The 18,507-nt window shown below is 37.9% G+C and overlaps 1 protein-coding gene across 1 annotated transcript in view; it reads left to right on the top strand.

The window, feature by feature from the left end:
* Window positions 1–18,507, top strand: part of LOC107311182 (uncharacterized) — a 301,670-nt gene that overhangs the window by 229,087 nt on the left and 54,076 nt on the right. Inside the window, exons 16-18 of the mRNA XM_085543047.1 lie at window positions 297–403; window positions 1,589–1,689; window positions 15,439–15,524. Coding sequence (XP_085399173.1) covers window positions 297–403; window positions 1,589–1,689; window positions 15,439–15,524 — 294 coding nt within the window. The remainder of the gene's footprint in view (window positions 1–296; window positions 404–1,588; window positions 1,690–15,438; window positions 15,525–18,507) is intronic.

Below are 18,507 nucleotides of genomic sequence, written 5' to 3'. Positions count from 1 at the left end.
TACACAATAGTACTATCTATCACCTTTAAAGTATAAGTCAGGTTTTGTTTGTTTGTTTTTAGTTGTCTTTCAGCCCATTTAAAATAACTTCACTACAGAGAATCCAGCCCTGTCACTGAGTTCTGCTTATCCCTTTCTCTAGCTCAAACAACTTCTGATTTCTAACCCTAGCACTTCTCGCATCTCCTACCTCAGCTGTTTTGCTTCAGGGAGGATTATTAACTTTTTAGTTATTTCTTGTACTTCAAATCACTTGAAGCCTTCCTATTTCATGTATCTCAATCCTTCTCTTAAAGATACTTTTTCAGGTTTGGATTCCCATGCCACGTGTTTCCTAAGGGTTTTTCTCCTAAGTAATTCCCATTGCACTGAGTGGAGTTACTGCCTCCTCCATCTGAGCCTGGTGAGTAAGTTAACAAGTTAGGGGTCTTTTTTTTTTCTTTTTTTTTGTCATGTGCTATACTTGGATTTCATTCCTCTCACATTGTAATTGGTTTCCATGGTGAAAATGAAAAGTACGAGCAATTCAGGCTAAGCTGAGTTTCTGGAGGGACCATAGTCTTAAAAGCCATGAATCTAAGAGGAAAATGTAAACTTTCTTAGTGTGAAGAAACATAATATGTTCTTGTGTTTTAAGAAATGAAAAGTGCTAATTAATCATGTTTTGAATTTGGTATACCAGTCAAAAACTCAACTCTGACCTTGACTTAATAGCATTTAGCCAGCTGATTACAATACCCTACCAAAACAAATGTCCATATACTTTACCTTGGTTAATACCATAAAATGAATGTGAGTAACTGTAAAAACCCTTTCTTCCATTTTTAATCTTCTCCTGTAACAAATCCCTCTGAAGTTGTTGGGAGCAAGGGAGCAAGCCACCTGGTCTTAGGGCTGGCAGAACTGCTGGTCTCATTCTTACCACAGCTTTGCTCTGCCTGTTATCCTGCTTTTGCTTCTGTCACGTTCATTATGGAGATAAATTATTTGTTGTCACTATATAGTTGGCAGATTTAAATAATTCTTAATAGACTAGTGAGACACGTTTTGTTTATTTCCCTTCAGAAATCCTCCTGATTAAACTCTGACATATTGAACATCCAGCTGTTTTATTATTGGGTTTTTAACGACCATTTGAAAGGGATGCTCTGAGTAACCTGCAGAGAGACTTTTCCAAATGAAGGTACAGGGCTTGCTACTTCATCTTCTGATAAAGTGATTGCCCTCATGCACACTGAAATTTCTCTGAAAAAAAAACAAACCACCAACTTCTCACAACTTATGAGTTACAGATCTGCTGAATTTTTGTTTAATACATTAGGAACCTACAGTCTGGGATAGCTGCTTTTTATTTAGAAACAAAGCACATCAATGACAAAACACTGGAGGAAAAAAAAAATGCTGAACATGTTTGAGATCAATCACGCCCTGAAAAAAGGAGACTAATAGAGGAAAATAATCTAGCTTTACAACAAAAGGCACTCAACTTTTCTAATTGCTTTCTGTAGGCCCTTCTGATCTAACACAATCACTGTTGTGTGAGCCTTTTACTTCTGGTGCACTTACAGATCTTTTTATTTTCCACCAGCTCTCAGCTTCTGATAAACCCAGCAACTCGTTGTCCAGCTTCCTGTTCCTGATATGCAGAACACATGTCAGAACAACTGGCCTAATGAGAGATGAAAAATGGTAAGGGAAACAAAAAGTGTAAAGAAAGGATGCATAGAGACACCAACATAGTTCAAGTTTTAGGATGGTGGAGCTGGGATTTGGTCATCATGTAAATGAGTGAATTTTTTTTCCCTGCTTAATATGAAACTCTATGGGTTGTAAAGGATTTGATGAAGGCATGGCTGTTTCTCATTAGCAGTGGCTGTCACTAAAATGAATATGTTGCTGAGTGTTCAGTTTCTGGGAAACGTGGTTGAAACATGAGCGGCTCTTTCGATGCAGAGCTTCGAGTCAGATGTTTTCAGAGGGGATGTTCCCCATTAAGTAATGACAGAGAACCATACGGAACACATTACAAATTGAAATACTGATTGATGAAGTGCCTGTGGTCAGCTTTCTACAGAAATGAGAATTTTGAATGTATTATCACATCAGCATGGAGCTGATCTCACGTACCATCACATTCTGTTTTCATTTCTTTTCTGCTTCACAATCTCACATGTGCTGGTCCAGATCACATTTATAGCGAGCAGAACCTCAGACTGAAGGAAATAAAGCATCAGGTTTGAGTGCTGATGTTTCATTGATTTAGCTCTACTCACAGAAGCTTGCTAAGTAAATCTGAGTTTGTTCACACAGCTGGGAAGATAAAGCTTCTCCCATAGCAAGCTTCTCCCCTCCTTTCTGAGACTGGGTACTGAGAACACTACATTGCGCTAGGGAGAAGTGGGGTCACCTGGAAAGGCAGAGTAGTTCTGTGCAGCCTTGGGTTTATCAGATTGCAGGCTCTATTCAGGCTTCCTGAGCATTAATGCTTTCCTCTTTCCACTTAGCTTGCTTGCAGGGGGGCAGTGAGGAATATCAGCTGCTTTGTGCTGACTTCAGGGAGAGATCTCTTGGTCTGTTTGCATTCACGTTACTTATTACTCAGGCTTCAAGTTCAGGTTTGTTTCAGACACAGTGACCTCTTCTGTTTTAGAGCGAAAGTAAACAGGGCTGGTCACATGAAATGTGTGTACGCAGATGGCAAGTGCATGCATGTCTGAGTCACAGAACATTTAAAGAAAAATGTACAGTCAAAAGGTAAATTTAGAAACTTAGGTCAAATTGTCCAGCTTTCTCTTTTTTTTTTTTTCTTTTTTTTTTTTTCTTCTTTACCTTTCTCCAAACAGTTCTTAAATGGCACTCCAGTAAAAACCTGAGCAGGAATGCAATATATTTAGCAGCGTTTCAAACACTCAAATATTTCTGCTTGAGATCTCAGTGTGAGATGTTTACAGGACACCACATACCAGGTATGAAAGCCAGGTCTCGCTTACACCTTCAGTAAGGGGAGCTCACTCAAGAAGATGGAGTACCTTGGTTTACATTAGCACAGCTGAGGCCATAACTTGGCCCAGAACCTAAAAAATCTTATGCAAGGAATCTGAAATAAAATAAAAAACTACTGATGCCTATAAATGTGCACAGAAGACCATATCTGAAATGAAAAACAAAGAGAGGGAAATATCAGGAGTTCATTGCAAGCTCGTTGATGTATTTTAAGGTTTTTCATTATCCTTTAAACCAGACAACCAAGGCCTGACTATTCAGACTAGTTAAGAGTGCACAATCCTTAGCTGAATTCTCTTAAAAGTACCTCTTTGTGACTTGTGGAGGAAATGATAACAATCTCCCAGCCTTCTTAAGCATGTGAAAGGACTTTTTTTTTGTTCATAAAGAATTAGCTGTGGCAAACTGTTTTCCAGGGATCTGATTTCTGTCCTTCAGACTTCTACAGATGTTCTGGAAAGTGCAGAACAAGGGTACCTTGCTGGTAGGCAATTTGTTAGTTCTCACTTTGTGTTTATTCATGGCAGAAATCTATGTTAGAGTGTGTGCCAGCAGTAATGTTTAAGTACTTTGTTAATTCAAAGGATGAATAAGTGTGTAGAACAAAATGATGAAATGCACACAAATAGCTGTTTGAAGATACCAAACATGAAGCCATCTGTAAACCTCATAATTGTCTCATTGTTATTACTCTATAAAAACAAATTTATGCAGATATTAAAATTACATTAATGATTAGCTGAGATTCAGCTGTCCTTCAGATCTTTACATGGTGAAATCACAGGAGTCTGTGTTGGCTAGTCACTAGAAACAGATGTAGATTTTTCTGGATCTGGAGGGCCTCATGGCAGAAGTAATGCTGAGATATCTGCAGTCATCATTCTGATCATCTTCTTTAGGTTCTTACTATACAGAAGTCATGAGTTCTGCTCTGAGAAAACACTATTGCGATTGTATGCTCAGTACAGTCCAGAAATGCTTAGATGGGGCATAGATCAGGAAGGGCTAATAGAACCAGTGCCTGATATGAGTTTTGGTTCCTATGTTATTTTGCCAGTTCTGGAGCACTGAATACTCTGGGGTTCTTGCTTACAATCCTCCCAAAGTATAAAGTGAGCAATAGGAGAGATTTTGTCTGGATGTGAAATGGGCTTAGGTAAGGAGAGGAAAATGTTAATGGCATGTTCTCAAATCTTCTTTGGATGTCCAGAGGAAAAATCCATATGCGACATTGCCAGAGGGAACTGTTGAACATGTGATATATGATCAAGGCTTCAATGCTATGAGGATTAGTTTTGGACTGGGTATCTATCAGCATGGGCACTTCAGTGTGTTTCTTACATGGCAGTCAGAACTCCCTTCACTTGGAGTTTCCAAGCTTCTAGTGGGGGGATCTAACTGAGGACATTCCGAATCTAGAAATTATTTAATTTATCTATTCATATATGGAAATAACAGCATATCTATTGACTCAGATCAAATGCTCAGATAGCATTATACATATTGCTAATAGCTGTCATTACCATTTTCCATAAATGTGGGTTATATAAAAAGAAGTCTTGCCAATATAACCAGCATTATTTCAGATTTCTAACTACTTTTGTTATTTTATCTTCAGAATGGCTTTGTTCAGTTTTCTTCTTTTGAAGATGACGGCCTTATTTTTTTTAACTTGCCAATTCGTATAAGTTTCATCTGTTTTAAAAATAATATTTTCACATTGCACAGGTAACCTAAGATCTTGCTTTCTCAGATGTGATCTGGTGCTTACACATGGGCTTGGAAATGTTATTACCTGCCAAAATTCTAGTGAAACTGGTGTGTTACAGACATCTAAGACATCTGAGACTTTTGGTCTCCTATAGAAGATCTGGCATCAGTACAGCCATTTAGGTTACTGGATGTGTTTTTGTTGGAAAATTGTCCTAGCACAACCACATTTATAAAGACATACTATGTTGCTGCTTCTCTGTATTGCTATTTCCTTACTAGATTGACATAGGTGATACTGCTAAGAGTACAATTCCAGCTGCATCAGTATTAATGTTGAATTAGCTGTACCTGACATCTTGCTGAAAGCTGTGACATAGGCTCTTAAGTATTAGTCTCTTCTGAAACCAAGATTTAAGGTCTAATTCCACAAAATGTCTTCACCCTCTTTTTTTCCCCACTTTTTGTCTGTTTGGTTTATTTGAAAGTTTCTACAGCTAGATTTCTGCTGTCAAATTACATCAGCGTTTAGACATCAGGTTGGACCTTGAATATTATTATTTCTGTCTTACTAATGTTAAGACAAAAATTAGGAACAGTGTGAATAAAAAGTAAGGCACAAACCTTTTGGAGCTGAATTAACGCTCACCAGTTATGAGTCCATGGTAGTGCCGTGTTTCTGTTTTGAAACTTAATTTGAACTTCCTCAGAACTTTAGAGGCAGTCATCTGAGAACTAAGCGCTGTGGCTGCATAAGGAGTAAACAAATGTTTTTAGATGTGGTGGGTAGATTAGACTGGATATGAGTTTCTAAGAACATACAAAATTAAATCAGCTTTATTTAGCAGTGCAGTGGTTACTGCACAGTGTTAGCACCACACAGGATGCACGCTGAATGTTGCAGTATCACCAGCCAGAGAGATCTGTCACAGAGATGACTGTTCTTGGCCTTGCTGGGAATGTCATTAAGATGTCTAACCACTGTCAGTCATGCTGTTTCTCAGTTTGTGTGCTGAGTAGCACACAGGAAAAAAAAGTGTATGTAAAGTTGCAGTTGTTCCCTACTAAGTCACACTGAATAGTACCTAGTTAAGCATTGCAGCCCCTGGATTTCAACATGTCATGAGAATATCATAGTTGGATGATCACAGCTGGCCATCAGGGAGTAACTGGAGTCTACTGGTTCAGCAGGAATGGTGGCTTGGACTTGAGCTTCCCTATGGCTGTCACAGTTGCAATGTCAAGCAATCCATTTCATATACTGATCTGCAATTTCCTTCTGATTTCAGTACTGACTGAGGTAAACTAACCTGTGTGTACCACAAAGTTTCTACCACTTTTTTTTTTTTTTTTTTACTTTTCTGGTTCTATGTGTGACTTCTCAAAAAACATATCAACAACAGCAACAAAAACCCTTTTTGTATCTGTTTTGTCTGTGTAGAACCAAAATGTCTTTGCACCAAATGCCAGCAGTTGCTCAAATATACATCATGCATTTTATTATTTTTCTTTTTCTCCCTCTGTTTTTGACTGAATTGTGAGATAACTCTGAAGCATCAAATAAAAAAGAAGCATAAATCAAAGGTAGGACTGTCGTGAGGACACTCACCTCCCAAGAGAGTTGAAACAAGAGGGTCCTTCTACATCCTGCAGTAACAGCATGGGTTTGGGGCCTTTTTTTTTCTTTTTTTTTTTTTTTTCTTTCTGTAAATGCTCTCACTCGCTTTAAAGTGTACATCTTACATAAATTAATCTGCAGGGTTTTTGGCTGTTTCCCATCCGCTGCTGGGGCAAATTAGACTTGCTGATGTTGTTTTGAGGGGGTCCTGCAGCAGCATGAAAGAAATGGCCCAACGAGAGCATGCTCTCTTTGGCTCTTCTTCCATGTACTCTCTGGCCCATTCAACAACAACAACAAAAAAGAGTTCAATTGGCCTGAAAGGCACTGGAAGATTGAAAACCCCTCTGTAGTACCTTAAAGAACCAAAATTACTTAATTAATGTGGAGGCCATTATGTGCGGTTACCATATGAATGAGTAAGTGGACTGCCTGAGTTACAGAGCAGGAAAGAGGAGAGGATATCTGAGGTCAGCCTTGTCAGGGTAAAGGAATCCTAAACAATGAGGGCATTGCTTGAAGATTTGAGGAGGAATTTGAAAAAGAGCCCTGAGAGTGAAATTAAATGAAGCATGGGAGAGTATTAGTGCAGATTAGCAGTGCTGTGAAGGAACCGGGCACTGGCTGCCAATCGCCCCTGAGCGTGGGCAGCCTCAGCTCTGCAGGCAGGAACTGGGTAATATGCTGCTGGGTTTTGACTGAAAAGTATTTTCTTGAGCAACGTTAAAAAGTTGCTTTTCCACTCTCTCTCATTGAGTTCTGAGAGTGAACATGCCCCTTTCAGTTGCTTTATTTTTTTTATTTTTTATTTTATTTTATTTTTTTTTTTATTTTTTTAAATTCTTTTGCCAAGTGGACTCATGACAGAAATAGGAAAAAGTCAAGATTCTGAAAGTACTCCGGCACTCAGTGTAAATGTGAGATTCATTTAGTAGCACTGAGTTGTCATCACTAACGTACTGCTTCAGAGGAGAGGACAAAACCCAGTGAAATTAATGAAATTTGAAGCTGTGTTAGTCAGTCATTGTACTCGCTTGGAAGAGCAAACGATGCGATGTGTTTGTACACGTACAGAATGGAAGAGATGGATGTTGCTGTAGTGAAAACCATACTCTTTTCCAAAATATGCAGGCTTGCAGTGATCTAAATTTTTTTTCAGGGGGTTCTTTGAGGCCATTTCAAGATTTTTTTCTTTGAGTTTATCTTATCAGTTCTAATAGTGGGCGTTTCCAGACAGCAGTACCTTCAATAACTCAATTTTATCGTATTCTTTAAACAAGAACCAGCTGAAGGTGGTATATTCTGGAAAATGTTGGCTACATATTTATTTTCTTGGGTTTGGTTTCATTTACTGTCTTTTTGAAGTGGTATTTTCTTATGTTTTCTGAAGTAAAACTCTTTGCTGCTGGCTGTGAATTCCAAGAACTTACCTTTCCTACTAGCTATGAATGGGATTGTAGCTAAAAGCATGCAGAGAAAAGTGAATCATCTCACTGAAAACACTTTAGTTGTTCATATGCTTTCCAGAAGACTTATGGGTACTATTTGCAAAACTCTCCAAGGAATCTCAAGGTGAGCCCTGCCAGGGTTTGCATGAGGTTAGGGATCATGTTTATTTAGACTGTGTGTTTAGTTGTGACTAATGATCTCGACTAATGTCATAGATTGGTCACAGATTGGTATAGCACAACAAGTGTTAGAGAATAATCATTCATTACCCAGTGGTAATGCAGCTTAACTTTGTTGCTGGCTGTATGAGCACAATCATAGGTAATTTTTTTTTTTGAAAGCTGTTTTGTATCCTTCTCAGCATCTTTATTCCTAAAAGCTTTATTTTACAACTGCACGTCTTGGTCATTGCTTTCCAAGGCATCTTTGGGATGCTGCGGAGATGCCAGGGAAACCCATGTGCCTCAGCTGCCTCTGTGGAATGAGCCTAGATGCTTCAGTTGCTTTGGCAATAGGCACACTCAAAACTAAAAAAGTTTTCAAATAACACCAGAACTAGAGAAACAGGGTTTGGCTAGTGCTCTAAACTGGAGTAAATTTGTGGACTCCACGCAAATGGTACTTCATTGCATAAACTGCGTTTCAGAAGCAGATTAGATGACATTTTCCAGTGTTCCTTCTGCTGCAATTGTTTCATTCTTCTGCAAAAGAACAATTTAAGTAATTGAATTTTCCCTCAGGGTAGGAAAAATTTACCCCCCCTCCGAGCCCTTTCTTTTTTATTTTCCCTTCTATTAATTTAATTGAAACCAAAATTGCTTGAAATATTGAATACCATTGGAGGCCTTGCATTACTAAAACTAGATCAGTATGGGAAACGCTTTTCCAACCTGCAAAACTTTTGCATTTTCCTAAACGTTCCTATTCTGAGATAAAAAAAAAAAAAAAAAACAAAAAACACAAACCCCTTTTAAGGCAGGAGTAGCATGCTCATGTTTGTTTAAGGATGTGAGACTGGCATGTAACCACCAGAAGTTTCACCTTCAAAATACCTCCTTTTTCTCTTGATTGAAGGAAGGAGAAAACTGCCAAAAGAGTGAATGGTTCCATGATTCCCTTCACTAAGGGCTTGAGCAGGCTTGCTATCAGGGCACTGTTTCAGCTGCGTTCTTTGCAGGTTGGTGTGAAGGTCACCTCTAAGTTTGAAACTAGTAGGAACTAACACAGCGTGGCCCCACAAGTATTTAGCATTCAAAATGTGTTCTTTAGCTTAGCTAAGCAAGAATTAAATTCCCTTTGGAAAGCGGTGTTGCTGTCGGAGATTTGTGATTCACCGGTCACCAGGGTTTATTACTGCAGTTGTCATGCAGGGCTTCACTGGTGTTTTCCAAACTAGGACTGACTAACGTGTTCCACCTGGCCTTGATGGAATGTGTACTGATGAATTGAGCCTGGCTTTGCAGCAAAGCAAATGTTCAGACAAATGTAGACCACAGGTTTACCTGGGCAGCAGAACTACCTGTAATGCTATGAACAAGGGTAGATCCTGATGGCATGTTGATTTGGACACAGTAGAAACAACTTGGGAAGCCCTCCAAACAAAGCTCCTTACCAACACTGTTGTGTATTCTGCTTTTTCCCTTCCTTTCCCTTCTCTTCTTTTTCCTTCTTAAAAATATCACACTACATAAATGAGAATCGAAGAAGAAATAAGGTTATTTTTCTTAACTCTAGGGTAAGAGCAGCCTACAGAGGAATCACACACACCTTCTAAATAGTCTGCATTGCTTCTGGTAACAATTACATATGTAATGCTCCTACTAATTCTGAATTGACCATGGAGTTACTCATCATATCCTCCTGCATTCAGCACTGATTGCTCAACGTTATGGCCTAAACAGAGTCCACAGTCAAGTGTGACTTTATGTTAGGTAATGTATGTTGACCAAATTTTGACAAGTATTAATCTAATCATCACTGAAGGACATGATTAATTAGAAATGATTTTTCGTCTGAATGTGTTGTAGTTAATATACTCCCAAAGCATAAGCAATCCCTTTTTCTCCCAACCCATCTGAATAAAATACAGTAACTCTTTTCAAAAATTTTTGTGTCACTTTAAAAAGTCAAATTTTAGAACTCACTTTTTTAATGAAATCCAATTGCAGAAATGTGACTTAATTTTAAGAGTTTTTCTCTGTCCCTAATAGTTCACAGCAATTAGAAATCCTTAAACTTCCTACTCTTTCTTCTATAAGAACTCTGCTACTTAAGCTTTCAGATCTCCTTTGTCCTGCATGAATCACAAATATATTAATTTTCGATGATTTACAAATTAAGCTAATAAAAATTAAGGCAAGAGGCTGGTAGCATCATGCTCTAAGAGTCTCGGAACAGTTTAATTAAATAAAAATAGTTCAAATCTAAAGAAAAATGATACATGGGATCAAAAACTATTTTTTTTTTTTTTCAAAGGATTGTGTATAGCTAATCCATTATTAAGATTCCCCTTAATGGCTGCTGCTCCTTCTAATTGGTTGAACTACTCAAGGAAATATTTCAGTGCAGTCATTAGCATAGAAAGCCTGATTGTTTATGCCTTTTGATCATTGATGCTATCAAGGAAGAAGTTGGATTTTAATATTCTTGAGAAGGATGAGTAGAGTTCTGACTGCCATCCAGGTCTCTTATTTGAAACGTTATATGTCTAAGATCCTTAAGTTATGTATAGATATCATCATCTTTCCTCTCATCAAATGTTTTCATTATAAATGCCTTTTTGTACTATTTATTATAAGTTATCGAGTGAGCATTTTGGGAATCAAATAGATTAGAAGCAAGGGTGAGAGAACACATTCTCCTTTTTGTGGCCTGAATGAACTATACCATGCCCTGGAGATTAATGCTAGCTTTGGGATTCTTAACGAAGTATTTGACAACTATGATTCATTCTGAATAGCTGAAGAGACTAAATCATATACTATCTTACACTTTCTGTTTAAATTGACCTAGGTCAACAAGGTCTGACAGGCTAAGGATAAAGAGGTATTCATCTGAAGAAATACATCAGCCAGTTTTGGTTTGGCAACTTTACTAGCATGTTCTTTTGCTCTGAAAATTGAGAAGAAATCCTCCTGGGTGAAGCTTTCTTACATTTCTAGTGGTTCTGTCCTTGAGAACCCATTGGCTTAATGGGGGATTTTTCTGGTTTTACTTGTGGTACTTTCAAATAAGTGGTCAGCCCAAAGGCCGGATGTACACCATTCAGAATGTAAATTAAAGTGTGACTGGCCTGCAGACACATTGAAAACACCTACTTTGCCATGTGTGGCTAAATTCACTCAGATCATCAGTAGGTGCCTTAACAGAGTATGATCCTTACTGACATCTGGTAGTAGAAGTCAATGGTTTAGTGTCTTTAATCTGAATTGTTTTCAAACTGTTATTATACAGTCCAATTATTTTTGACTGTACATCCTCTGGACTGAAAACTCTGAGAAATTTATATGAAAGTAATCCATTATGGATGAAGAGATAAGACTGAAATGTTGATAGATGTGAGGAGAAATACAGTTGTACAGTCTCACTGTCTTTAACAGTGGATAGCAGTAAAACTGATTTCAAAATCTTGTCAAAGGTAATATCAAACCATTATTTCTGAGGTTGTTAGATAGGGACATTTTATGCTAATCTCTTTAATTTTTAAAAACACTTGTTACTAAAATCAGAACTGTGCTTTGTGAATCATTAACTCTTGTTATACTCATAGGTAGGCTCCAGTATTTGGGCTGACTTTCAAAATGCTGATGGGAGCACACCCACAGAAGTAGAGCTGAGTGAATAATGAAACAGTGAATAATTTATCTGATACACTTTGGTTAGGTTCATATTTGCAAGAATAATTATTATTGGAGGGTAATATTTTACATTGACGTGTGAGCACCAAGTCCTGGAAATAAAAGCTGTGCTGCGTAGCTGCTTGCTGCTTACGTGTGTGCACACAGTGCTGGCATGCAGGCTTGTGCATGCAAATGAAACCTTCAGTTCTGGAAAGCCACGTGTGCCCTTTTCCACCATCCCCCAAACTCTGCTTTGCCAGTAAAAAAAAAAACAAAACCAACCCAGTGAACTTTTGCAGACACCAGTCATAAAAACAGGCTGTGCACAGCAACAGTTAAATATTAGCAATGAAATGTAAAGAATCACAGAAATTATTATTTCTTTTCAAATTACTTTATCCCCTCCCACTCCCCCTAAAGCTGTGTCCTTGGGAGCATTTCTCCAGTAAGGAAAATAATTTAGTGATTTCACGACTACTGGTATAGGTTGCTGAATGTTTGCTTAAGGAAAAAGTTACAGATCAGATTCTTTATTTCTGCTTACACAGAGACTTTATAACATATTTCAAAGAATTCTTTTGTAAAGGTCTCTGACTTGCTATAACTTAATTGTATTGAAAAGTTCACGAGTTTCCAGTTGTGGCCGTTGCCATTTAGACTGCAAAGGAAGAGAAACCTGATCATGGCAGCTGTTTTGGAATGAGAGGCACAGTGGTTGCTTGCTCTCATTTCTCCTGAGCTCATCTGATGCTTTTCTACCTCATGGGTACCCCACCACTCACAGTCTGCTGACCCCAATGCATGTGGGCAGCTTCTGTCAGCAATCAAGGGAAGAAGGGACAGTTTTACTTACATGGGTGGGAGGTTATCTTTAATTGCATGCATATTATACCAGCATTATACTTTGTTCACATGCATGAATCAATCAACATGCTGTGTGATTGTTTATCTGGGTTGTGAGCTTTGGGATGAAAGTCCTTGCTAGGGGAAGGGTCTATGGCTCCTAATATCAGATAGTATAAAGTTAACGTGTTCGTAAGATTGAAAGCTTTACAACTGACTGCTTTACTTGCTGGCTGCTCAGGCCCTAGATTCTGTAATTTATGGAAGCACTGATCCACACATTGCACACTTACCCAATAGGGAATAAAGTAGGATATCTACAGCTTTTGGGCAATTCTTTCTGGACTCAGATCCTTATGTCACCCTTAGTACAGGAAAAAGAATGAGTTTTTTAATATAGGTGAGAAAATGCTAGAAATCCCTACATCTCAAAAAAGCATTTCCAGGCTTGAGTGTTTTTTCTGACTGTACCGGATGACTTTAAAAGTTTCTCTCTCAACATACAAACACCTCAAATGCATCACAGGGTGTCACTGGCTTCCAAATTCTCCTTTTAGAGCAGAGCATGTTTCCATACGATTTAGAAATGAAAAACTTCGGTTTTGAGCAGGATTCATGGTTAATACTATGACTACTAAATCTCTCTGCCCAGCAGTATCCAAACACTGTCTTTAGTACCTAAATCAAGAGCTAACATTGATTTAGATCCAGACTGAATACTGGTATGTTGCCCTCATCAATAAATTTCCAACAGTAATGATTCTCTATAGCTTTCCTGGGTAATTTCATATATAACTGTCTTGTTAATTTATCTTTCCTCCTAAAAGTATAAAAGGAAGAAGTTAAATCTTTTTTAGAAGAAGCTCAGGACTTCTGTACAATCTGAAGCATTATAGCTTGAACTGATAAAATTATTTGCTCTTTTATCTGAGCTTAAAGACTGATACCTGTCTATTGATTCATAATAGAAAGCAGCCAGGTTACAGATGTCACCTGGAAGAAACATAATGTTTTGATTATGTGCAAAGTGCATCCTGTTCATGATGTGCTTGTCCTAAATTAACAAATCTCATGTCTGACTATGTGAATTTCAGGAATTTGGTGAGTTTCTTTGTTCAGTGAAAGGGAAATCTTTAGCTAAATCACATTTTCTCTGGCTGATAGCTTTGTAGCTATCACACAAGAATGACTGTCTCATGGCCGTTTCAATTAGGTGTTGAATCATGTTGTGTTCTTATTTTAGTGGAAGAAACTTGTATTTTTAAAGAGTAGTTAGACAGTGGTTACATTCTATATCACTGTATTTATCACCATTTTAAAATTTTCATTTAAATAAATTTTTAGTCTCTCAGGATTTACAATGCCATATATTCTGTAACTAGTAGCAGTCACTGGTCTCCATCACCCTATTGCTCTCTGACCATTCAATATGAAATGCTTGTTAGCTTTGTTTTGTCCTATCATGAACAAATATTTTCACAGTTATCTATAACTGGGTTTAATACAATCACTGTCACACCTGACACTGTCCTGACTTGTAAGGATCACTTGGAAATCTCGAATCTCTTTGCTGTCTCTCAACTCAGAAGCCATTTTTGCAATACAGGCCTTGAAACCAGTCTGGAACCATCAGTGTCATTTCAGACACTTCAGGGTGATCCTAGCAACAATCTGGGAGGAGAAATCATACCGTGTATGGAAGATGTGTTTGACAAACTGGTATTTAAAAACAATTCTCCCTTTCCCCCCTCTAGATGCCTGCTCACCTTTGCTTAGCTGCATCACAATAATCTAATGAAAATGATAGATTGAAAGATTGCAACGAATAACTTGTACCACTCTGAATTCCCCAGCTCTTTGCTTCCTCCACAGATTTCCAAGTGTTTTGAAGGTAGACATTTAGCTGATAGTACCATTTAGCAATCTAGATACACCAATCCTGAGCTGACTGTAGATGTTGAAAGTACACTATTAATCTTTCAAGTGAGCATTAAGGATGAAGAAATTAAATTTTGGCCTGTATTTTGAGTTAAGTTTGAGTCTTAAAAATTGACAGAGAAAGTTTGGATGTCATAGTTTAAAACTCCCTGTATCAGGATTATTTCAAACAAGAAATTTACTGAGAGAATTACAATAATAATTGTGACCACTACCCTTAGGTTATAGCTTTTCTATGTCTTTTGTAGGAATAGATTGATGGCTGCATTTCATTTTGCTTGGCATTTTTATTTCTCATAACATCTGCCGTTGTTTGCTTCCCCTAAATCATATGCAGAACAATCCCATGTCTTCTTTTTGATATGTTTACATACATACTTATGCTTTATCACCCCCAAACTCTTTTTTGTTTATGAATTCAAGGAATACAACACAATGCACAAATTGCTACCTATAGAATAAATTCAGGCATGCATGTTGCGTAATTAATTCCAAGAGTTCCAATTTACATATTATACTAATTACATATGAAGTAGCTAATTACACAACTAGAGTAACTTGTTACTGCTTGTGCAATTTCGTGAAACACAGTGTTTCCTTTATCTGTACCTTGATTCTGCAGCTATCAAGCTAGTGAGGTTTGATGATTCAGAAGCAACTGAGGTCAAAACAGGTCGTTGGAGTATCCTCTGAGATCTGACTTGTGGATTTTTTATATCCTGACTCAGTTAGGTTTCTGATTCTGGGTTATGCTTCGTGACAGTTTATTTTCCTGATTAGACCATGGAAGTTGCAAAATACTGGTGAAAAGTATACATGGGAGAACCTTGTTCTTCACGTAGTTTTACTGCTGTTGGTGAGATTGTCTTACATTTCACTGTAAATTTCAATAGTTTCTTGTGGTAAAATGATGAAACGGTACGAGGCAATAAAGGTGGAAGACAGTGCTGTCAATGCGATGTCTTGATAAAAATGGGGGAAAAAGAATAATTTGCAAAACATTTCAAGTGAGAATTGTCCCTTTTATTTTCAAACCAGGACATGGCCAGGTCTGGTTCTGGAAACTGCAACACTTAGTGAGGCATCAAATAACATCTACAGGAATGTCCAGCTGAAGAGCAAAAGTATGTAATTTTGTGTATTTGCCCCTGATCTTAGCACTACAGAATCTAAATATCTTACTATTACCAACAGTACCATGCCTTTCTATAATGCATAATTAAACATTACAAAGAATGAACTGCTGCATATTTTTGCCACTTGTTCTGTCACAGGAATCCTATGCCTCGCAAACTTTGAACATTTCTATACCTTAATTCATGGTGAAAGATATTCTGCTATGATACTCATCTGTGAAGTGTAGATGGCAGATCTAAAAGAGGGTTAACTGCAGTTAGAATACATTTTCCTCAAAAGAACGCTAATAGTTTTGGAGAAAGCAGGACACCATGAAAGAGATTGGAGGGACACAAATAAAGCAGTAGATGTTTTGTATTTGTTCAAATTCTGTTCATGCTAATTTCTCTAAGCAATTAGATGGAAGTATGTAAATATTTGTGTGAATGCAGGCTGACTGTATAGCTTGTCCAGTATCCTTTGTGGCCCCTCTGTGTTTTAGCAATTGATTGTCAGAGACTACCTTAAAAACTGAGGATCTGGGCCCATGAGCCTATGAACCCAGAGAAAACAGGATTACCTAAAAGATATTCACATAAAAACTTGTGCGAGGTTAGGGCCCATCAACAATCCAGCTTGATTCTCCTAAAAAAAAAAAAAGAAAAAAGGCCAGCATCATTGTGTTAGCATTAGAACATCTTTCTGTAATTGAAAACACTTGTAAGGCGGTGCCAGCATGTTGCTGTTTGCATCTAAACAATAATCAAGATCTCACACAGTGATGATTTGTTGTCAGCTCTTTTTCCTGCACTAAACAAGTCTGACACTAGCAGCCCACAAGCTAATTAACTCAAGTATCTGGCATGGGAATCTACAGTATAGCTATCAGCAGAATATCCACAGAGCTGAAACAACCAGCCAATTGGACAGATGCTCCAAGGAGACAGAGTGTCTCCTTGAGGTAGGATAGAAGAAATGTGAATGTTAATTAACAGGATTTCCGTTCCTTACCATCCAAGAAACTTTTTGTCTCAGGTGTTTGTTTGTTTGCTTTCTTCATTTAACAAAACCTTGAAAGAAAACTTTCCTTACACACTGAGCTGGATGCTTCAGATTATAAGTCATTTATCCTTAATTTCTTAGTACTTCCTATCTCCCTTCAACATTTTTAGTTTACCTTTAACCTGTTCTTAACACACAGAACAAGGTTCTGGCATCAGTCTATTTTTATTATCTACCTAGGTTCCTTGATGAGTCAAGACTGCGGGATGCCTCACTGTTCAAATGCCTTTTGTTGCTCCCTCAGGGTACCATTGGCATTACACACTCCCAGGGCAAACAGTATTTGGAAACAGCAAAAGTTTTCTGAATTCAGCACTGTTGCTTAAGAGTTACTGTGGGCTGAACGAGGTGAGCTGTCTAATAGGAAAAGGCAAGAACAGACTGAATGAACAGGACATTAATATTTTGACACCCTGTTATGGGGTTCAGATTTCAGTTTTACTATTGTCTGCATGTCTTGAAGAATGGGAGAAACAGTTGTCTGCTTTCCTATTACACCCCCTGAAGTCAAGTGGAGATATGGATTCTCAGAATCTCTTAAGATGGGGCCTAAGTAGTCATCTAAGAAGGAAAAAAAAAATGCTACAGAGCATTATTTATTCAGTGCAACACAAACCTTTTTTTTTAAAAGACATGATCATGCCTCATAATAAGCAAACAATATATAGAGAGGCACCTATATAGAAAGCCCAGTTCAGTTAACTGTAGGCAGGTCCCAAGAGATCTAATGGAGACACGTTTTAACTAAAGCAAATTAAATCCTTTCTGAGCAAACAAGCAAGTGCAGTTGGGTTCATATCCATTAAATAATTGAAGCATTTGGCTCACAGGGTCATATTTACACACCAAAATTAAACACTTATGAGCACTATTTGGCAGAGAGTTTCTTTACTCAGAAAGGAGCTCTTGGGAATCACAGGTCAGACTGAGAATATGCCACAAGGCAGCTATTTCTCCAAACTTGCCACTTTGCTAATTGTATCTATACAAAGTCAGGAGTTTCCCACCTAAACTGTGGTGCAGCAATCTGTTCCCATCTGTCTTTTTTTTTCTTTGGCAGATATTGGGTTGGGCACTTGCCTGAGAAATAGGGTGGCCTTATTTTTTATTTACTACCACAATGTAAGAGTTGAAAAATACATCTATTACATCTAGCTAGAAGAGCTAGATGTGCATCATTCTTTTACAACTGAATATTTTTTAATAGAAAAATATGTAAGACTCATTAATTCCAAAGGGACTGTAAGCAGAGGGATCATAACTTCCCAGATGTGTGAGGAATGCAATCCCTTGGAGCTGCTATATCAGTAACAAGAATATTCACAATTATAGCACCTTTGGCTAGGATAAGCATTATGTATTGGAGCTTGGATCACTCTTCAGTTATGAAAGAGGGAGTTTATACTGTGGTCCAAAAGCACCATTACAGCAAACACAATGCTGACGTGCTGTCTACTGAACTAAGTCCAGTATCATAGTTTAACTGTAGCGGCATTTAAGCTCATCCCAAGATTTGAGCATGTTTTGCTGAAATCAGTGTTGCTGTGAGCTAGGAGGTGTAGTTATTTCTCATTTTACCTGCTCTTGAGCTCTTAAAAAATCTTGAATATTCCAGTATTAATAGCCCCTAGGTATGTGGTGCTCAACTTTGTCCATTTTGTGTCTGACCTACTCTGTTCATAGAGTTTTCCTTTGAGGGAAGCTGACCATGAATGGTTACGTTGAGTTACACCTTCTGCAAATCAGAAGTAAACAAGAGGCTGGATTTATGCATTTGCCCTGTCCAATTTTGAATCTATCTATCAGCTTCATGGCCAATTTGAAACAATGACTAAACAAAGAAAAAAACAAACCGCCATAAACTTGAACTCTTGTTGTCTTGCCACTGTCTAATTGAGGGTTGACAAGAAAATTTAGTGCTACATCTGT

The sequence above is a fragment of the Coturnix japonica genome, chromosome 3 (genome assembly GCF_054131305.1).
Source record: "Coturnix japonica strain WE chromosome 3, WE-NBRP24, whole genome shotgun sequence".
In the NCBI taxonomy this organism is placed as follows: Eukaryota; Metazoa; Chordata; class Aves; order Galliformes; family Phasianidae; genus Coturnix; species Coturnix japonica.
Note: the sequence above shows the minus strand (reverse complement) of the source record. Positions and strands in the feature narration are given on the sequence as shown.